Raw genomic sequence first — 23790 nt, 5'->3', positions numbered from 1 at the left:
TTTTCCTTTATAATTTCAGACAGAAAATAAAGTTGAAAAGGGGAAGAGACTACTGAAATATTACACACAGCCTTATGCTTTTTGCAAGCTAGGTGGATTTTATTATTCTATGCTACCATACTTGTATTATTAATCTCTCGCCCATCTTTTTGACCCTCAGTCTCATAGGTCATGCAAAAACTCCACTTAATATATACTGTTACTGTCAGAGAAAAATATGCCAACAGTAAAGGGATCAGAAACTGCATAGTCCATATATACCTAGTTAGCAGTGTCTTCATAAATTTGACCAAACAAAACAAAACAAAAAACCCCAAACAAGACCACAAAAAAAAAAAAATATGAAACCAAACAAATCCTACACATACAACCCACAACAAACCCCAGCTGACCTGACCTCAGAAAAGGTGGCACTTCCACGCGATATACTTGATTATAAATGGCACAGATATGACATTGTACACAGAATTCCAGGAGCCATACAAACACACAAACTTAGTATATAAAGTATATACTTAAAAGCATAAAAACTACTACTTAAGCCAACTTAGGACAGCCAAGGTAGCTGTATGGCACTGAAAATCTAGGAGCCAAATTTTACTTCCACAAGACAGCTGGTAAACCAGAAAAAACCAACAGACTTAGATCCCATCACACTGTCTGACTCCTTTACAGGCAAGTACAAGACCTAAACTTCCCAAAATAAAAGTAAACATTTATTCATAAGTAACTTATTCTTTCAGTACATGTTGCTGAAGTAATGGCATTATTTCTTCTAAAAGAGCCAATAAACACAGCTGATAGATTTGTGTTTAATGTAAAGTCCTTTTCCTGGAGCATAAGTAATTTTCCCAACCAAAGGAGGTAACGTACAGTTACAGTACTGCACAAACCTCACTCCCACTGGCTTTTCTTCTAAAGAAATTAATAACAAGATAATATGAAAACAAGCTTAAGCCTCCTCCACTTCCTATACTTCTCATGTCACGCATCATGTTCTTTCATGTTTCTGTTTTTTTTCTTTGCCTGATCTCTGTAGCCCCAGACTGAAGCACTCTTGGAACAGTCATTGAGAAGACTTTTTGTCACCAGAGGAAAAGGGAGGGGAGAAGTAAATAAACAAATAAATCTTTCTTCAGCACTTGTTCTGGGAAACGGCTCAGACATCTTAGATGAAACTTCAAAATAAGCAAGCAAAAGCAATCAGCCTGAAGTAGCCAAACAACCTAGAGAATGATAACCCAAGTGGCACCATTTTGTAAACATCACCTTAAAAATGGGAAGTACCATATAACTAACCTAGGTGAAAGTATAATTATAAACATAAGGAATTAGAATCTGACACTAATCTGCTAATATTTTTCAACCAACAGCACAAGCAGCTGTATTAAGGTTAATATTACAAATTGTAGTCACCTCCAGGAGGGGTGAAACAGGGATGAGAAGGTGAGTTTTTCCCCCTGCCCCATCAGGAACTTTAATAGCTCTTTTGAAGAGAACCAGCATTCAGCTTGATAAAGGCCTGTGGATATTAATGTAATTCACTCATTAAGCGGATTTAGAGCTTAAAGCCAGATGGGACCATTCAATCATTTAATACAACCTATGCACAGATCATTAGGTTTCACCTAGTTATCCATAAACTGAACCAAATAATTCATGTTTGGCTAAAAGATAACATTCAGAAAGGTATCATTATTGATTTGAAAACACTGAAAAGTGAAAAATTTAAAACATCTCTTCAGCCTTTAAGTGGTCAATTATCTTTGTTGTTAAATAACAATTTAAAAAGAAAAGCTTTTACAGATCCAGTTCTTAAAAATAGTTTCCATCCTTCTTTTTTTGCATCTTTTCTAGGGGTAAGACCCAATTTTTGGCCAGAATTTTCTCCCTCAGTGTTGTACGAACTATCCAGGCCTCCTCCTACGTTGAAATAAAAGAAACCAGAGACCTTATCATGAAGTAGTTTCTTCATTTATTTATTTTATTTTATTTTTGCCACTTGCCTGTTCTAACATCGCTTGGGAACCTGACAGGCAGCGGGTGCTCCACGCCTGTCTCACCAGTGACCTGGGCGAGATATACTGGCAGAGCAGATGATGGGTGATTTCCCTCATCCTCATTACTCACAGCAGCTGTAGTCATGGCCCAGCCTCTTCTGACAGTCTCCCCGTCCGTACACGCGGGGATTGACTTTTCAACCAACAGGACTGCACTGACAGCTTGTGTTTAATTGCTGATTCACTGTGATCCCCATCTAGAGCCAATTATAAACTTATGTCCACAGTTTTGATGTTTGCATGTCAGAACACGATGATTTATTCACTCACAGAAATGCTCTAGGGCTGGCTAGCTAGTTTTGACAGCGTTTCTATTCAGGCAAGATAATTCTGTGCTTGATGATCAGGTCTCCAAGGCTGTACTCCAAGGGCTTCTGAGTAGGCACCTGAACCTCAGTCGTCCCTGTCCCATGGGAGATCCTTAAACTCTGGGCAACAGAACCCATCTCTTTCTCACTCTGCCTGGGTAAGTATTTGGGTTTTTCCCTAAGAAACAATGGTCCAGATTGGCTAGGCAAGGCTAAGGCACGAGACCGTGGAAGTGAAGCTGGGTAAGCTACCAGAAAGTCCAAACAAAGTACAGCCCCCTTTCAGCTTTCAAACAAAGTTCTGGAAATCCTTAGCTCTATTCTAATGAGCAATTAACAAAACATAAATGTTACTCATTTTTGTAAGATAAATAAATTACATTCTGACCATCCCTGTACCCAAATTCCTATCTAAGTCCTTTGAGGGATTTTCCCAATCGAAGTGTATTAATTTGAGCCCTTTCATATTATACCTATCCTATACTCTGTATTATAAAAAGAATCCCTTATTTATATTAATGTATGCATTCTAAGGTGACTCAACTACCTTAAAAAATACAAGTATTCAGAAACATTACTACCTAAATAAGAAAAAATATCAGTGTTCCACTTGATATGTTTGTAAAACAGCAAACCATTATACAGTATACATAGTTAACTATTTATGCTTTTAGAAAATACGAAGTAATTTCTAGTCTTACTGTAACTGCATTGTGAACAGCAATAATAGATGTTTTACTTGTGGTATCAGTGCATGTTAAATTATCTTAGTAATGCAATTCAATCTTATAAACTAGAAGCACAGTGGCTTATAAGCAATGGTAAATTATTTATATCATCATTGAAATTTCTTCTCTATGCATACTCTTAATTACTCAGTGTTTGGGGGTGGGGGGGAAGACAAAAGCAAATGTGTATCCCAACAAAACTGCCTATGCTACCTGACCATTTAAGGTCATCTTCAAAACTAATCAGCTTCTTGAACATCTTATTACTTATCACTGTTATACATTCATGACTATTTTTTAATTATCAGCTGTAGTATAAACTGGTCTGTCTTCATTCCTAATGAAATAGCAACGAGCAGTTACAAACAGGAATATCTTTATGACTCACTGCATGGCTTATTTAAATTTTTGTTGACAACTGAGCATTAAACTGAACCAATGAGTCACTTCTCTAACTTTTATATGAATTTGCCTATGGGAAGAAAAAAGACTAGCTCTACTTTGCTTTAAGATGATCATATTATAGAAATAGCACAAACACAGAATATATCCCAAAGAGACAGATGCGAAATAATTAAACTTTTAATATGCCATTAGATTAAAACTTAAAATACTGACCACAGGAAGGTTACTGGCAATTGTACATAGGTCAATAAAAAGGAACAGGGCTCTTCCAAAATTTAGCTGGGTAGAAAGTCTTGTTAGTAGGAGGAACAGAAATAGAAAGAAGTGATTTGGGTAACTATTTCTGGGAAATTAATTTTGACACCAAGGAAGTAATTTGACTTTTGTGCACTCAGTAATAAAACGATAATTTTTTAGCTATATTAATGTGTTGGAATAGACTAGATGATGAAAGTGTTTTGGCACTGGGTTATGAGACAGGTTAATAGGACATTTGTGAGGCTGTTCTGCTCTAATACTGAACTGACAAGTATAACAACCATGAATCATCACATCTTGCCAAGACATGAAGTTCCAAGGATGAAAGCAAAACCAAACTACTAAGATTTTACTTTTAGAGTTTAGACATGTATTTTACAGATAAAATAATTGTAAGTGATCACACTGGTTCAAAGAAGCAGCAAGCATTAAAAGATTTATAATAATTTCAACCTATTCATATGATCAGCAATACACAAAGTTGAACATATTGAAGGTCTTAAGGAGATTCATAGAACCCTTCAGAAACTAAAGGACAATTTGTAAAACACATTGTAAAACTTATCACTTACATTTTTAACTGTATGCTCACTATCATTTAAAAATATGTCCCTTCAGTTATCACTGACTTTCAATTACAGTAAGTATCAAGTGAAGTAGTACCTCTAATAAGATACTTCCAAGTGTACCAAGTGTCATTACCCAGCCAGTGTATCATTATGCAACCAATCACCAAGTATCATTAAAAATCTGTACCCTAAAAGAAAAGTTTAGATGAAGCAGTCATGGTCTACCAGAATCACTGCTAGAAATTTTGAAGGGCACACGTACCTGTTTTTAACAGTTTTCAACTCAGTGTTCTGGGTGTGACTGAATTGTGCAAAGGAAAGAAAATTGTCTCTGATTTGTAATCTGGCAGAAAACAGTATTAATAAATAGAAAAACCTTTACCAATACAAAAATCCCCTCCTTCAAACACAATCAAATTATATCCATCAACCAGAACATCTGAATTCTCAGTACATTAACCCAACAGTAATTTCTCTCCTCCATAAATAGAGCAAAAATTTGGCAAATTTCAGACAATAATTCTGTGAGGGGTTCTGGGGTTATTTTTTTATGTATTCATTAAGTTCTGATCCTGGAAAAAGACGAAACACTGATTTTTGGAAGAATTCATGACATACAGAAATTCTCTAGGTGGTGAAGGCAGGTATATTTTCAAAGGTTGAAGTGTTTTCAGCTAAGTCTGATACTATGATGCCCTTGATATCCTATTTCTGTATCAGTGTATCATTTTCATTTACTGATGATCCAAAACGCCGTAACCAGCTGTGAATGCATACAGCATGGAGCTGGCAAACTGATATTTCTACATACACAGGGCAATCTCCCACTAGAAGTACAACCATAATCTCCCTAAGCAGATCTATCAGTTAACACTAGATGATCACTAACACAACAGGTGATGTTTGACAAGAAATAGTATCTAGTAGCGCATCAACAAAACAAAACAATTCCAATAAAAACATTCTAACCGTAAGAAACTCTAAGCTGGATGTACAGCTTCAGACTCATAAGTATTGTTCTACCTTTCAACTTTCCTGTGTTTTTGTCACTACTGGAAACATAATGCCATGCCTAAAACCATTTTTTTTCCCCTCACATGTTTTCCTAATACAGCATCTCCAGATTGGCAAGTTATTATGCAAATGCAGTCACAGATATGTCAGAAGGAGCTGCCATGACTCCTGCTCTTTCCAAATGTGCTTTCAGCATTGATGGACAAGCAGGCCTTTCACGATCGGGCTATTGCTACCAGCAATCCGATCACAGTTACATTTGGAGAGCCTGTGGGAAAGCATCCATTCCTGCTGCTAGTCAACTTCTATTAATCAGACTCTCCTCTCTGTTTTTTGGTTTTTTTTGTTTGTTTGTTTGTTTTTTTTTTCAAATAATCCCCTGTTCTGGAGGCTTTAAACTGTTCTGATTTGAGAATATAGTAGAACTGCTGCACGACCATGAGAGAGTATGAAGTGCTATAACAACCAAACATCAGCTAAAGGGGTGGTCCCAGCCGGCACTGTGGTACCCACACTTTATGGAAAGCTGCTGTGCAGGGGTGGGGAGGGAAGCTTTTCTCCCTCTCTCACAACAGTCCATGAACCCTACAAAGCATGAGATTACTGCTCTGTAATATCCTCCACAGAAGCCCATGGTTTACAGCTGGTCTGCTTAGCTCATACAACAGCCGCCAAGCTGGACAATATTGCTTCCATTATCTCTCTGAAGTCCATCTGGTGCAGAGCACCTCATGCCACACGATGCTGGTGTAATTTCTACAGGCTAACCCTGAGAAAAGCAAAAATGAAATTATAAGTGAGACTCACTTAATCAGCCAAGATGCCAAACTTTAGACAATAAAATTAACTAATAAGTCTCATTTCCTGTGTAAGCCACTTCCAGTTCAATTTATTTTACAGCTCTCATGAAAAATTAACATTTTAATTTTAATTAACATTAAAGAAAAATAATCAAGCCATTTCTGTTCCTAACAGAACTTTCCTTAATTTTTAGCATTATGCAGCTGAGCCAAAAGTTTTGAAAGCATTTAAATAAACCAAGATCTTAAGTCTCTTTGAAAAGTAAACACAATCTTAAATCCAATTAGCTTTACTGAGCACCTCCTAAGTCTCTTTTGCAGCTGGAACTCTAGTGTTTCAGATTTATTTTTTTTATTTTGTAAGGCAGATTCTTTCATAATCTCTAAAGTCATCCCTATTTACTTATTTAAAGCTATATGAATGCAATAGTTCAAGCTGGTTGAAAGTAAAAAATTGCCTTTAAAAATGTTTTGATTAATATAGTTTAGTAGTTGTAAGGATATTTCAAAGGCGGCTGATTTTATAACATCATAAAGAAAGTATAATATAGCCAAGCTGTACAGACAGCATAAAAAACTGAAAGACCTGAGCGTAAGATATAGTTCAAGACTGGAACATGCAGTCCAAAGACAAACATATATACAAATCAATCTTTATATATTTGGAAAAAAAATAATATAATTTGACTGGATAAGTTTCACCATGAATAACACTACCTCCTTTGTTTTCAGTCTCAGTCATTTTTTGGAGTCTTCTAATTATTCAAAATAACTGTAGGTTTGCAATTTCTAAAAATATCTGTCTTTTGTGTCTGGCTCGCTGTTGTAAATGAACCTGCACACCTGATTCCTCGAAACAGATTATTCAGATGATCTACCTGACCCATTAGCTGTTCTATTATTCAGATGGTCTATGAAGAGCAGGGAAACTCATTGCCAAAAGAGCAGATCTGTGGGTAAGGCCTTTGCACATACTTGTGTATCAATAACCTACTCTTTTCTGGACAACTGCCAACACAAGCAGTAGATAATAATTCTTACCTGTCAAGCACTGCGCACCAGAGTGTTTCTTCTCAATTAACAAAGGCAATTAAGAATCATGAATATTAAAGGCAGCATTAAAACCTATATTTGCTAATTGATATTGCATCAACTGGTGAAGACAGGAGAATTAGCAACAGCCAATTTACATTCTCTGTAAAAGTGCTGCACATTCTTAACTCATTATGGTCAAGCTGAGAAGCTCAACTGCTCATGCCTCAAGCTCTTCCTAATATCCAGATACCACTTGTGGAATCTAGGTGACAAACGGTAAATACAATATGGCAACCTTGTAACAAGGTGTATCTTTGAATATTCTTTCACAAAATCTTTTGAGAAATCATAGTAGAGTAGGAGTGTTTCTAAACAAAAGCACCACAGATAACTGTTGACAGAAAAGTAAGATGCGATAGAAAAGAAGAAAATTTGTATACACAACTAAAAAAAGAGGAGGAACACATACAAATCAATACATTAAGTAGGAAGTAGAATCTAATTTTCCATACTATGTAATTTGGAAGAGCATTTTTTTTTTTCTTCCCAAATTAAGGCAAAATGTGGGCTGTAATTTTTAATTTTTTTTCAGATTGAAAATGGTGTTTGGTTTGGGTTTTTTTCAGATTTCTGAGTTTAGGGAACTATTTACTAAGATTATTAAGATGATTCTGAAACCCAAAGGGAGAAATACCTGGCAACCATGGCGTTCTGAAAGTAACAAAATTGACACCTTAATTCTGAGATGGAAAATTTTCCATAATGAAAAAACAATTCAACCAAAAGAATCAATGAGTTCACATTTCCCCAAAAATGTAGCTGAAAAGTTGCTAACCTATTTTAATAGGATATCTCTTCAAACACTAAAAGGGTTACTCGACATATTAGAGCTTCTAATATAATGCAGATGAATACAACTCTAGAATGAAAACGCATTTGCATGTAAATCTATCAAATTCAATAGCTAAGCCATGACAATTTTAGATATTAAAATAAAATGGCTTGTTATTAATGGAATTATAAATTTTTAAACGTTGCAACTAAATCTTCAGTAAAAGAAATAACCAGTCCAGCAAAAGACCATAACTTTTCACAGCTCTTTACAGCGCTCACATAATCAAATAAAATAGAAGCTAACAAGAGGATAAAATTCAAGTATGTATTCTTTCTTGTTACTTATATGGAACTGATGCTCAAAGCATGCTGAGAGTCTGATACAAAAATTCCACTGAAAAGAGCAGGATGTTTTTATTGAATTTCTCATGGCACTTTTGAACAAGAGTACATACTCCAAAATACAACATTTTAACAAGGAGACATGACTAAGTACCACTCCTGCCATCTTGGACCAGCTTGGCTAATGCTGGAATGAAGAAAAACTCTTGGAGGGGAACCACAAAAAGAAATATGTACAGCTATACAATTTAACTGAAAAGTCTTCCATTATATATTGCCGTTTAGCCTTTTTTAGGAACGTTTAGTAGATTTCAAACTCTTGTACTAGAATTAAAGAAAGTGATTGTGACCCAGAATCTCTGGGCTCATCCTGCCCACCAGCACAAATATCATGATAAGGTCCTGTGGGGGTCCAATCTTTGCATCTCCTGACACTTTCATTAGCACTGTCAAGTTCAGCATGGTACACAGCATGGCATCCCTATAGGTATAGCATCACCAGATGGATCACAACAATGCTGGGTCTCATCCTGGAGCATGCACAGCATTGCTGTAATTCTAAGGCAGAAGGACAATATGATTCACTCTGCAACCACTACGTTGCAGTTACTTCTCTAGAACTACCAGCAGCCTCCTTATTTGCAGGAGAAGTTAAAGCAGTCCAGGGGTGCCTGAATCGCAGCCTCAAGGAACCAGGGATGTCAGCTCAGCAATGCTATTCCACTGCTGCAATTTGCCTCCGTCCCTCACACAAGATGAGTGAGCAGACCCCTACTACTACTGCAAGCTGATGCACCCTACAGCTCCCTTCTTCCTTCCAGCTGCACAAAAGCACCCCACAAAACAAAACCTACCAAAAAACCCATGCACATTTGAAACAAGAACCTCTCCCACACCCTAACACGACTTTTTATTTTTAATAGTAAGTGTTATTACAGTCTTTTGCTTTGGTGTGAATTACCACCACCACTCCCCCCACTGAGCAGGATCAAAGGGTGTTAAATATGCCTGACTCTGGGAATTTGGAGCAATCTGGAGATTCTCATACATAGTTCATCTGCCTCAGTCTGCTTAGGGGGTGTTCTGGGCTACTTTGTTATTCTAACATTGTAGTTACATCTAAGTTCCTACGTGATCCCTGCCTAATACAAGCATTATTACAATGGAGATAAACAATTAGCACACTGTGCATAGGCAGGTCACTGTAAGCCACACGTATCATGCTGCAAACATCTACTATGTGAGGACAGAGTAGTGGAGAAGTAACTCATGCTGACCAATCACCTTGTGGGTCGACAAAGCACTGAGAATTTTACTCCTGACTTATCTGCATGACAAAAGTGGACCTCATAGGACCAGGCACCATAGGTCAATATTGGAAAAAAGGTTAAATCAGGTGTCAGGTTGACACTCAAGTGTTCCTCCATCTCAGATACAGGAAAAACTTGGTTAAAACAATTATTTGAAGGCTATAATCAGTGAAACAACACATGGTATACCACTAACCTAAAACCATCCAGAGAGCAGTCTTCTCGGGTGACATGGTAGGGATGTCACCTGTCTTGCAATCTGAGTGGAAAGTGACTCTTGGAAAAATCACATAGGAACAAGCACTCTCAGGTCTGAGCAGGATCCAATTTCTTGGTGTTTCTTACAGCTTAATAATGCTCAGCCAAAACCTACCAGACAACTTCTCTTTTGGGTTATCTGAGTAATATTTTACACAGTGATGATGGATACCCATTAAACTGGAAGAAATATTGACATACGAACCATTGACATTACATTGACATCTGGCCCAGTCAAACTACTTTGTCTTCCAGAAGGAAACAGGCTTTCGCATCCCCCCATCCCCCACCCCCCGCTTTTGTACTGTATCAAGGAGAAAGACTATCTGAGTCATAAAGAAAAGGCATAGCATTTACCAGATATAACATCCAATTATGAAAACAAACCAACCAACCCACTGGTTATATAAACACTATTTGACCACTTGAAGTTTAGAAAAACTAGCTGCACACTATCATAGTCATTCATACACCACTCTGACTTCTCACTCTTGGTTATTCAAGGCAATTTTTGAAACATGTAGAATTAATTCTGGTGAAAAGTAGAATCCAAGTGAAAGAAAACAAACGGCATATCTGCATAACTAAAAAATCAGCATCTGAAGCTATCACTACCAATCTGGTGCAACAGCCTTGTGTGTGTAATGAAGCTTGAGATGTTGATAAAGGTCATATGGTGAGACTATAACCAAGATTCATCTACTTTAGTCAGATCTTCTCTGGCTTTACCTTTAATGGCATCCCACTGATAGAGGTAGTCATGTTTGTACACAAACTAATTGATGAGGAACTCTACTAAGACTTTTAGTACAGAAACAATCATGCATGTTGACAGTTACTAATAGCAGAAGGGAATTCTCATTCATGAGGGATGACGGCTATTCATAACATTTAACTGTAGGTTAGTTGCTTTGTGGGGAGAAATGATAATTAAACTGTTTTATCAATCAGTGGGAAAAAAAGGGGTAAGACATAAGGCATATTGAAATTATTTGTGCTTTACAGGTAATGAAAAGTTTATATCTACCCAGGGATTTCCCATGCTCCCAAAACTCAGGAACAGATTTATGTAGTTTTTCTTGTTCACTCGCCCTTTCCTTGTCCTTTCCCCCCCTCTTCCTCTAAATCCAAATGCAGCTGAACAGCCACCAAGTGTCTGTTTAAGACTGCTCTCCAGGCTTCAGCAACTGCATTCCCTCCCAGTGCTACTCTGTTGCCTACACACAGGCAGCTGGGGAGACCAATGACACCTCCACGGGTTCACAGATAGGACATGAGGCACAAGAGCTTCATCCTCCTGTAACAGCAGCTGGGACCAGGCAGGACATCTTACTGTATTTAAAACAAACCTAAGTACCTAGGTGTGCACAACTGATTCTGGTCCAGGATCTTCACTGATGATAATGGAGGAGAAAATGCTTACATTGGGTATCTTAATCTGAAGCTGCATTCACCCTAATGGAAGTGTAAAGTCTCAACTCCATCCTCTTTGCCGTCCACACCCATCAACTCTGGTGTTTGCTCAGGGGTTCAGGCACTACTAGGAAATTTATTCTGTAAATGTTCAATACGCTCTTAGTGCCCACTAGTCTCAGAAGAAAAATGCATTCTTTTAAGCAAGCAGTTATTTTCAAAGGAAACATGCAAAACCATTTTTCAGAAGTATGTTATGCCCTTTGATAGGTTTTAAAGTTAGGTTTACAGGAAGGAGTTACAATTCTATGTAATATTGAGGTTGATAGCCTCAAATTACTATATCAGTGAACAAACAAAAATATTTCAGTGGCAATGTTTATTATTTTTTCCTTGTAATAAGGTCAGATACATCTTAAATGTAATTATAAATTATTCTAGTGTGCTACTTTTACACAAAAGAAAGCAATACAACTATTAATAAATTACACTTTGCATGGTCTATCTAATAAGTTATAAAATAATTAGAATGGCTGACATGCTATCTACTGATTTTATTTTAATAGCAGGTGATTATTAATTTAAGAATTCCATTTAGTAAAAATCAGTTTTCCATTTTCAAATTTAAAGACTCCTTTCAAGCTTTTTAAGTGAGCTGATATAATGTTAATTTTTTTCCCAAACAGAGCACAGAGAACAATCACATATGAAAGGAAGAAGCCTTCTCAGACAGTAAATCTGCACTGACAGAAAGTGCAATGGCACTCAACTCCTTTTCTTTTGTTGGTTTTTGGGTTTGTTTTTTGTTTGTTGGTTGGTTTTTGGGGGGGTGTTTATTGTTTGGGGTTTTTGGTTGGTTGGTTGGGCAGGTGGTTGTTTTTTTTTTACATAAGATCCTGGCAAGGACAACTGGGGAAACTCATAATCTGATCTGTGACTTATGATTTCCCCTGCAATTAGCCATAAAGACAGACTGCTTAGATTGCTTCCTTCTCACAAAGCCTTATTCCATGTAACATAAAAAAAATTAGACCACTGCATAGGTCTAGCCATGCATATAGAAAGAACAACTTAATAAAGACTGATAAATAGGAAAGGAAACTAGTTAGTGCATTATAGCAAACAATAGTAATGGCATGACATAAATCATTAATTTTGCTCTTAGAACAAAGGTGGAAATACTTATAAATCAAGTCAATAACAAATTTATGTCAATTTGAAAAATATTTTATTTCTGTTTTTCAAGGAGGTTCAAAATGATTTTATTTAATATAAAATCAGAATCCAGTACCTGTGGGCTGCTTGTGGCACAGCCTAACACAGGGACAACCAAAAAACAGAATTCCAAACACAGAGACTGCATTGCTATCCAGGAAAGAACAATGTTATCCCTTTAGCATCTGGTGCAGCATAAAGCCATTATAATGCAATTAGGCAGACTAAGGACCAGCTGTTAAGGAACTAAAATTAAAAGGTGAAGACTTTGATAAGAGATTTATTTCAAAGCATTTCTCTTACAAAATGTTTGCATTTTGCTTTGCTCAGGACACTGATCTGGGTTAAGCATGAAAGGTTCAACATAATACAGATCAATGATGTCTGCCCTTGCACATAAAGATTTACTACACACTGCCACACACAGTCCTCTGTTCTTTACACTCTGACTGATGAAATTTAAATTTGCTACATGTGCGAACTGGCAACAGTAGACAATCATGGAATTTGGAAAAAAAAAAATTATTATACTTTCTTCCTTAACTCTGGAAAATTTTGCTTCAAAATCTGTCTGGGACTCAAATGCCGCTGACAAAAAACAACAAACAAACTTCAAACAATTAATAAGCATGACAGAATCATAAGATTTAGCCAGCACTGTTTGATTTTCAGACTGATATGTCTATCACAATTTTCTTCAATCAGTCCAGGAATAGATCCAATTCCTAAAAAGACATTTCTTGCTATAAGAATCTGCATTCATATAAAAACCCAAAGTGGTGTTTTAATAAAAAAGTACTGTGCAATGTTAAAGTGTTAATATGAACACTATAGCTAGAACTTCAGAGCAGTTGAGGCTGGAAGGGACCTCCTGAGGCCCCCTTGTCCAAGTTCCATAGTCGGCAGAGGGTCAGCAAGAGCAGATTGTTCAGTGCTGTGTTCAATGGGGTTTGGAGACTCTCCAACAACGGAGATCCCACAAGGTCTCTGCACAATCCATTCCAGAGACCAACCACTGAGACCAAGTTTTCTTTGTACCTGACCTGAATTTCCCTTCTTCCAAGTCACATCCCTTGCCTCTTGTCCTATTGCCATGCACATGTAAGAAGCATTTGTCTCTCTCTTTACCAGCCTCAAGCCGGGTATTTTTAGATAGCCATCCCTCTCACCCAGCCTTACTCTGAAAGGTGAATAAGCCCAACTCCTCCGTGCCATGCCCAGTCCCAAGCCATCATGGCAGCCCTGCTCTGGACTTGCTCCAGTTCACTTGTGTCTACAGGGAATGCCAAAAGCAGATACTGTGTTCCAGATAAGTCTCAAGAGAGCTGACTTAAGAGGAGGCATCATGTTCTGATGGTGTGCTGTTGATTCATGTTCATGACACAATTTTGCCATGCTACTAAAACTCTATAAATTGTTGTTGTTCTTAAACCTGTTAATAAATTATATCTTTCTTTATTTCCAAAGAATGTTGGAAAAAAACCCTCTTACAATCAAGAAGTGTTTTACCATTTTTTAAAATAGTCTACTGCTTCTATAAAATACATCAGATAACTTGACAACTTTTACTACAAATCACCAGAATGTCTACTGTGGTGTTAAGGGGAAATGGAACTATTTGTCAGTACCGATCCTTCACAAGTATTTTAACAATTCAAATGATCACAACAGGGGTTGTTTTCTCTCTTTTCTCTCCCTGATACATTTTGCTATAGAACAAAAAATGGAAAACAACTGTGTAATCCCAGTTGAAGCAGAAAACAAGCTAGATATCTAGACAAATTCAGGTGCTTGACCCTGAAAAGCTTGCTTAGAATTTCCCAGCATTAAATTTCAAATTACATCACTCCAGTACAAAATGTTATAAAATTTTGCCTGCTGCACTTCATAGTTAATAATTCAAATGTCAAATGTAAATGTTCCAAGGGCTGTACTGTCACACTACTGCAAACGTACTTCATAGTGATCTTAATGACATATTTGAGGACATTGTTCTTTGGATTTCCTTTCATCACAGACCTCTGACACAACTACAGCTATATGCAATGCAGCACACCAACAAGGTTTGAGTTAGTTATGTAGTAAAGCTCTCCAAGATAGTAGACATTTCACCAAGATGATAAAATATGACTCTAGTAAACTGAGGAACTCACTGCTCAGAAAAATCAGCCCTCTAGGCAAAGGAAAAGCCACAGAAATAAAGTAACTAATATGGCTGCAAAGTCTTCAATTCTCTATGAGAGGCTGAGCAAGATGACTCAAAAGGTTCTCAAAAGCAGAACCAAGATTTAGTTTCCCCTTTCCAAAGGTGAAGGATAAAGTAATTTACTTTCTTCTTGTCACTAACACAAAATTTAATTTTATTGCTGGAGGAGTCCCAGCGTTGGAGAAGCAGTAAGTTTTGTGGCCAGCAGTGGAAAACCCAGGAGGACTGAAATGACTTCAGGGGATTTCTGAGCTGTTCTGTCTGGCACAGCAATGCTTACCCCTCCTGTTCAACTGTACGGACCAGAGTGACTCGGATGCAGACGGTTGTACCTTGCTGGCAACTGAGGAGCATCTTCAGACACCGCTGCTCAACTAGTGCAGGCCCTTGTTGGGGAAAGGACTGGGGAAGGACAAGGGAGAGAGGAAAGAGCAGAACCAGCCACTAACATGGCAATCCAATTTACAGCTTTTCAGAGCAGCTGCCTGGAGCTTGCTTGAGTCTTGGACTGAAGAAAAAGTCAGTGGAGATCACAGTCTGATTAGTGGCACTATACAAAGACTATTTTAACAAGAAATTAATCAGATGAATATTTTTCCTTAAAGCTTTGAATCTAGGAGAGCCAAAGAATGCACAATACGTGGTGCATAGGTAAATGGTAAAAGCACGGTATCTGATTTATCTGGATCATTTAGGAAGATAGGAATTCTGACCATGTATGTGCTGCAAGTCACCAGTGACCAGGGCTAAGGGGCCACATCCTACCTGCAGTAATTACCAGCACTCCTGTCTACAGGTGACACTTCATTAATCATACAAACACCGAATTCATATTCTCTTCCTTATGAATGTGCGTGCCTTCAGTCTTTTCCAGGCAACAATTAATTCTACCAAGGAGTATTTTGCTAATTTCTCATGGTTTCTGAATGTCTCAGGACATCCTCATATTAAAATAAATAAATAATAATTTTTAAAAAATCATGCTAGCAGGAATGGTTTTTCATCTCTTCATTTATGTACACATCTTTTCTTGTTATTTTGTTTCAGTCAAGAAGCACATATAAAAAAACATGAACAAATTAACCGATATTATAGATGTAGAGATTAAGCCAGAAACCTGCCTCTAAACATAGCATCCTGTGACCTAGCACTACCTTCTCAGAACAAAATCCTGAGTGAACAATGAGGCTTTACATTTGTTATCAATATCAACAGGTTTTGCCAGACCAATGGGAAAAAAAAAGTAAGAGCAAAGGGTTTTTTAAATGAAGAATAGCATACTTCTTAGACTCAGTCTTGAAGACTTTAACAAGAAATCTTCCACTGACAATGGTCCTTAGCAATTAAAAAAATAAGTTTCTCAAAACCATGACACTGTTATAGCACAATTATGTAAAGTCTTCAGGCAGACAATTTATAAAGGAGAAGAGTGTCTTTATTAACGGCACACTGGCAAAGCTTAGCAAAAAATTAATGAGTAAACTAAACAAAAAGTACTTCATGAAAAGACAATCTTATGAAACAAATAAATGAATCTTACATGATTCAGCGGAAGATTCAAAACCAGCTTGTCTTGTTACCGCTCTGGAAACCATATACTCATTTTGCATATTATAGTCAAGTTTTCATAGCCCATCCTATCCTTATCAGTTTATCTGAATCAGGCTTTTGAGACAATTATTCTTTTTTGAATTGTATGTTGTATTATTCACAATGTTTTCATTTCCTACTAGCACTTATGGGACTTGGTGTCTACTGATCTAGGCAGCACAAAACAAGCAGAAAGAATAGTCTCTGCCTGACAGATTTATATTTTAAATACTGTACAAAACAGAACTTGCAACTTTATTCATTACAATGGTATAAACCTGAAATGATGGCAACTTGCCTGAACATAGTTATAGCTGTCAAAAAAGTTAGAGCAACTATGGTTTGGTTTTGAAATTTCTTGTCTTTTCCCTCCTTTCTATAACATGGATGAATTCAGGGAGATCCATCTCCATTTATTTATTTTTATAATATTATTTTACATTTGCCTCAAGAAACATGCTTACTCTCTCTTCTCCTTTAACTTCCTCTGAAATGGGCAAACAATACTCCCCTGATTCTGTTAAGATGATTACATTTTATCTGTAAGAAGTAAAATATTGCAGAAAGCTTCTTTCTTTCCCTTGACTAAGAGTAAAGTCTTAAAACCAAACAATTATCAGCATCAGTCTCTAGTCTGTCCATTCTGTTCAACAGGTCCATAAAAGTACCTTTTTTCTTTTCATGGAAATGATTTGCTTAAATATATTTCTGTACACGAGAATTATTTTTTCCCCTATTTTTTTCTTTTTTCTTTCATCTCCCTCTCCCTTCCCCCCCTGCCTTTTTTTTTTTTTTTTTTTTTTTGGTGGGGGGAATAGTGAGGCATATCCCTGACTATCTCTGTTACCTTTTAATGATAAAGCGATAGCTTGTACTTTTTATTATAATCTGTAAGAAGCTAGTTCAGTAGCAACACAATAGTCTTTCATCCAAGATAGGTCATGAATACAAGCACAGTCAGTACCAATCTGAACTGATCCTGTGTAACATGCAATATAATCTTTAAAATTGAGGTTCATGGGACAGGCGTTCTCCTCTGGTGGATGATGATTACACTACAAACTCCACAATACCTTGCAACTCTGCTTGAATCTATCATCACTACATTTAGCTATTAAACAAACTGAAGTCAAACACATCTTGGAACGCTTACAGCAAATTCCCTTTAGTTTGGTAGGAATAGTTATTCCTGTGTTGAATATTAAAAGGGATAATCTCTACCTGCCACAAAATAAGTGGCTGCAGAACACATCAAATACCTGACAAAACGCAGGGCTGAATGGTGAGCAAAGCTGAACAGTGTACTTTTTAATTATAAATTTATGACAATTTAAATAGATTGCTTAAGATTGGTTTAATAAAACTTAAGTAAGGAATACAGTAAATCAAAAAATCCACTTTATTTTTTTTTTTTATTAACTCGCAGGGCTACCTATATTTAAGACTTACCTTCTTCAGTGTTACACATGTAATGTATGCGAGGTGCTTAAGAGTATATTTACATAAGATTCTTAGACATTTTAGTTGGACTCTAATACAGCTCTTAATCCAAATGCCTTCTAGTATGTTTACAAGATACAACCAGGCAAAAAAAATTGGTCCTACTGCCTAATGAGTGCTAAGTTAAGAACTTTTTACATATACAACACTGATCAATGTACTGTACAAGAGTCAGCAAAGACTAAGGGCACTTAGAGCCCATGCGTCTGCTTTTCCTCTGGGTAAATTCCCCTGTAAAAAGGAAAATAGACATGAGGATGTCACTACTGTAAAAGATTAAAAAAAAAAAAAAAAAAATCACAACCCCAGCTGACAAATGGCATAGGAATAGAGTAGCTTGTGAGATAGGAAATAAAGTAAGAAATACCATTACAAAAGATTCAATCCTGCTAAATATCTTAAAATATTTTAAGATATCTCAAGCAATTGTGGGTTTCTGTAGATTCCCCAGACTGATTTCAGCTGACCCTCCCATGCACACAGACCACCATTAATTTTAGAATTTCTGATGATAAATCCTTGCTAATTAAATACTTTCTCGCACAATTTTCCACAGACTTAAGAAATTGTATGTAACTATGAGGGCTCATTGATATTTTATATATAAATATACTTACATAAAAGCATTTTAATCAGATGGCAACACCTTGAAGTTTTTAATACAAGGGTTCTAGTAAATATATTGGGTCTTACCTCACTATCCAAATTCAAGTACTTAAGTTAGGAGGCTAATCTGCTAATGCATAGGCTGTTGAGGAAACCAGACACCAATGTGAATTTCTTGCTTGGACTTGCTTGCTGAAGGAGATTATTGCTCTCTATTGTTCAGGTATTTGAGCCTAGTAAGCCTACCTAGATAATACAGTAGGCTAAATTACGTAGCAATAGTTAAGCAAAGCAATTACACCTCCCCAGCATATTCCTATGATGTTCTTTTCTTATTGTACCCTTAGAACAAAATTTGCATTCAACAATCAATAAGTAATTACTTTTTATCTGAAAAGCATAAACTCTTTATTCATTCATTGTTGAAAAGGAACCAAGAGCCCAATCAAAGACCATTCAACTATATGGAAAAATTCTCCAACTTACTTTTTTTTTTAATCTATATACCCGATTTCCCTTTTGGACATTTATAAATGGCTGCATGCTTGGTTCTAAAAGGAGAGTGAACAACTATGTTAACTCAGTTAATGGCAGCCATGAAAACACTCACATGGGAAAACTGTAACCCTGCAACCCAAAAAGAAAAGAAAAAAAGAATCTATGACTTCTTACAGTATCCATTTTACTGCTGTTCAATAAATAGCGCATAGTTTTCTGTTGCTTTTGCAAAGATGCCAGGCACTTGCACTACCTTTGATTTATTTCTGTTCAAGTTACATAAAGAAATGTCTGAAACCATGTTAATGCACACTATTGATCCAGTAATAGTAATAGATTATATGGCAAAACGTATTTTATTGGCTAAAAATAGGGGTTATGGAGATAGGATGTTCTGGGGTGTAGCTCAGAGCATGGGATGCTCTCACTGTTAAAAGCTGAATTATTTTTTTATGGTATTTACGGGCCTTAATTCAATTTGCTGTTTGCTCATTTGATGTATCACTCCTCACAACATAAATTCTATATGGAAGTAAGATAATAATGTTATTTCATGCTGCAAAACAGTTGGATTTAAACTAAAAATATTTATTCTGTTTATGAGCAGCTTTTTAAAGCCTGTAACATGCTACAGTCCAATCTGAAAGTTAATATCACAGAGGACACATACTTACCTACCCAGATGAGATTGTGTTAGCCTACTCAGATTTCTCTAATGTATCGTGGTCAATGAACAAGAAGATCAACTTCATTGTCCTAACTGCATATTTTATGAACTGTGACAAGTTTGTTATAACTCATTTGCTCTAAACTTTTATTCTGAGATTGCAAAAGCACCAAGAGATAAACTCAGCAATGTCAACAAGCTCGGTGGCATAGTTCAAGCTGTGAAGGTTCAATAAATAGGTCTGTAAACATTGCAAATCAACACAGCTTTTGATGAAATGTCAAGCAAGACAGAGCTTAGCTATATTCAGCTCAGCTTGAACTCATAAACCATCAACTGGCCTCTGTAGTTTCCAGAGAAATGTATCTTATGAATAAAGCACAAATATTGAAATAGAAATATTTTTTTTTCTTAAAGAGAGAAGATTAATATCTATTTAAGAACAGGAGACAATATTTTAATCATTCCAGTAAAGACTGATTTATAAAACCAGCCAATATGACAACACTACACATCCTTATGATGGAGCTACCATTTTTTCACCTCCAAGTTTGGAAAGAATGCAAAAAATAGGAAGAGAAAACAAAATTAATTTTGAAATACCAGAAGATACTTCCGTTTTGAACCACTGCAAAAATCTCTGGGTTTTTTCCTGCATGACGCAAGAAAATACTGCTTGCCTCAGAGAACACACATATTCCCCTTCCATTTTTAGAAAGAAGAATAGAATAAAACTTTTTACAATGCATCTACATTTATTTATACATATATATAAATTATATATAATGCTATTTATAACATAAGCTAGCTTGCTTTTTTTTTTGCCACATAGTGGAGCATTTTATTACACATATACAGTAAAATAGTCTCTAAAGACTTATTTCCAAGTGGCTTGAAAGATATGAGGTTACTTTAGCTACTTTTTAGAATCAATCCTCTGCAGACAAGTCTATGCAATTACCCTAGACTGAATGCAGGATTGTTTTTACCCGATGGCCCAGTTTCCAAGCTATTTCTATATCATCAGTTGAGTAATTCGTTTGACCATGTCCAAATTTGTTTGCAGTAAACTTTACATCTTTCTGCTGTCTTTATAATGACAAGCTCATTTAGTAAAACAATTAAATGCTCTTTGATCAGCTAGCATCTATTATCTACAACTGTGCAAACACTCAGTATTGTCATTTGAACACATTACAATGTCCGCTGGCAGAGGAAAAAAAAATAAAATCTGTTTAACCTAATAAAAGATTTACCGCATGCAAAAGTTTGTTTTCCCTTCTGTATTAACACCCTGTTGCTATTCTTGAACCAGGTTTGAATTTAAAAATAAACCTGTGCAAGCCACGGATATCTGGCAGAAGGGAGCTGGTGCTGTGACGGGGCCAGTCCCCTCCCAGGAGCCCCATTTGCCCTTTACTTCAGAGTCCTCTCCGAGGAACTTCCCACAGCCCCCCGTACACAGCAGGCAGCGCCTCTGCCAGCCACAGACATCCCAGGAGGCAGCCAGCTGACCTAAATGCCATCGTTAGGGTTGTGTTACTACTGCTCTTCACTCTTTTGAATATTCCTTGTATTCATTTACAGCCGGTACTCACCCGACGCATCCCCTGGCATTGCCGGCACTGCAGTGTCTTGCTACCTTTGTGGGGAAGCGGACAGTTGATTTCCCCGTGGGTACTTCTCTCTAACACATTCTCTGAAGTAGGAGAAACCTGGAGGGAGACTCATTGCCAGGTGCAGGTGACACATACATGCAATCACCCTCCAGCTTCACAAGCACAAAGGGAGTACCCTCTTCTCAGAGGCTAACGGGAGAATTATGGCCAGTTTTGCTTTCTTAAACAACAGCGAGGTACTCTCCCAAGGCACGCAGCCAGTGTCTGCTGCACTCCCTCCCTCCTCCCTGAAATGGTTTCTCCCTACACAGGCTCAATCTACCTGATTATATTCTCTCCTAATCAGTAATCTCAGTTTCCCCAGCAGTAGCAGCCCTCCTCCTCCACCCGGGATTTCTGGAGGGCAGGCTGCAGCAGCGGAGCAGCAGTGCTCTGGGGAAGCAGCGCAAGGGAGCAACATTTTGGAAACACTCATGTTTCTGTCTGCTTTTTGTTCGAATGCTGGAGTGCAGCGCACGTCTGCGTGTGACAGATTATCCTTCCTGCTTTTACAATCCCATTCAAAGAGGGTTAAGGTCCCTAAGAAAAGAAGGCTACCTGCTTCATCAAACAGTAACCGCTTTTCAATGCGTTCTTCTTTGTGTATCCTTTCCCTAAAACTATTTTACATCCCTTTCATACATGACAGTGTTTTTCCATCTGTGGTATATTCTTCCCCAAATCTAGTTAGCAAATAAAGTAGAAGAAGTATGATTCCTTTCCCCTCCTTTTTCCACTTTTAAACTTAAAGAAGAGGGGAAGGATAAGTGCAACCCATCACCAACTTTAACATCACCTGTTGTCTTTCAACAAACACGCTTGCTCTAACCCCAAAAAGCTTGTTTGTTGTTTTGTTTGGGTTTTTTTCTTTATTTTTTTAATAACTGAGAGGGGGACACACAAAACAGTTTTCCTCTTTTCTTTTTTTGTCCCGATTATTCCACTCTTATTATCGCAATATTAACTTTTATTTTCCTGTAAAACTTCTAATCAACATTTAAAGACTACCGCAGAATAAATTCAGAAGTTCTTTTACTAGATAACAGGCTTGTTTTAAAAAACATTTGTCAAGAGAAAGCAGTGGGCAAAGCATCGATCAAGGGAAGATTTACACTAGTATTTCAACCGGGCCATACAGCGTGTGGTCTGTCAGGCACAGCGCAGCATAAAACTGTGACAGCAAAGAGGCAGGAGATGTGGAGATAATAAATACTCAGGACTACTCCATTCTGAGATAGTGTGGTACTGTATTTAAGCATTATGAAGATCTCTAAAATCTGGTGATTTTATTAACTAAGCTAAACTGGCTGTTGTGGGCAGTGTAAAACTGGAAGTTATCATAAACCTTGGAGTTTGTGTAGATTAAAAAAAATAATAGTATTAATTAGCATTCATTTGATAGCAGAGCCAATCAAGGGGAGGGGGGGAAGGGGGAAAAATATATATATAATCATAAACTATATAGCACCCTCCTAACAAAAGTGGATGTCTGTTGTTCTCAGTTTTCAGCACAAAATTACAGAGATGCTTCTGAAGGAACAGTCAGCCTGAATATTACTGTACGCTCTGACTTGAAGTGGCTTCTTCCACAATTACCATGGTCAACCACCACTCCTCCCTCCCCTTGCATCCTGCATTGAAAGTAGCATCACTGTTGCTGGAAAGGTCCAGCTTCATGGTCCTCCTAATACCTCAATAGAGTGCGTTAGTAACAATCTGTTTCTTTCTCAAAATTTAATTTTTCTCCCAAAAACATGCAATACAAATGTTAAATACAAATGTTATTTACTTAGTTGATTACCTGTTATCATTAAACGCAGCAAAACCTCAAATCTGGCAGTTCTGTTCTTTTTTAAATAACAAAATTAAAAGGTAAAAATTAATAGAAAAGTAGAAATCTAGAAATCCAGATATTGGGGTGGGGAAAAAAAAATAAAAACACCACAAAAACCAAAACTATGCAGGCATTGATCTGACATGATGGAGATGTTAACACATCAGATACATCTCCTTTTGTGCTACCCTAAAACACAGACTGTTCAGAAAAACACATTCTTCCCCTGCAAAGCAGGGCATATTTTCTATAGGCCACTCCGCTTTTCACAGCGGAACTTCCACACAGATTTGAAAGGCTACAAGCATATATACTAGACATTTTCATAAACTAGTCTGTCCAATTTACTAAACTTTTTTCCACTTCAGCTGCAAGCTAATAAAAATATAATAAATTCAAGTAGGCTCCAGCTTGAATTTAACTTTGCTGTGCTTTCTTTTTGTCACCCAAAGGAACATACCCAGCCTCTCTCTGTTTGCTGTAATAATCCATTCAACTGAAACTAAAGGTCATTTCATGTTCTATTCAGGGTTGTTGACTTATCAAGGCTTAACAATTTTTTAGGACAACAGCCTAGAAGGTTACTTGAAAGTAGCTTTAAGTTAAACCTGTTAGATTAAGCTATTTGAACTACTCAGTCAGTCATGGAAAAAAAGACAGCCACTAAAAGTTTTTTAATGGA

The 23790-nt window shown here is 37.0% G+C and overlaps 1 protein-coding gene across 12 annotated transcripts in view; it reads right to left on the bottom strand.

Annotated features, from left to right (window-relative positions):
* Positions 1–23790, bottom strand: part of DMD (dystrophin) — a 1276803-nt gene that overhangs the window by 1018875 nt on the left and 234138 nt on the right. The window contains exon 1 of one of the 12 annotated variants that reach the window (XM_080377710.1): positions 21215–21324. The exons of 10 other annotated variants lie outside the window; for them this stretch is intronic. In XM_080377710.1, the coding sequence (XP_080233836.1) occupies positions 21215–21233 (19 nt within the window). In that variant the 5' untranslated portion in view covers positions 21234–21324. Of the gene's footprint in view, positions 1–18538; positions 18642–21214; positions 21325–23790 lie in introns of those variants that run through there. One more of the 12 variants, XM_080377701.1, reaches the window with a different exon arrangement.

The sequence above is a fragment of the Falco punctatus genome (genome assembly GCF_963210335.1).
Source record: "Falco punctatus genome assembly, chromosome: 2".
Lineage (NCBI taxonomy): Eukaryota > Metazoa > Chordata > Aves > Falconiformes > Falconidae > Falco > Falco punctatus.
Note: the sequence above shows the minus strand (reverse complement) of the source record. Positions and strands in the feature narration are given on the sequence as shown.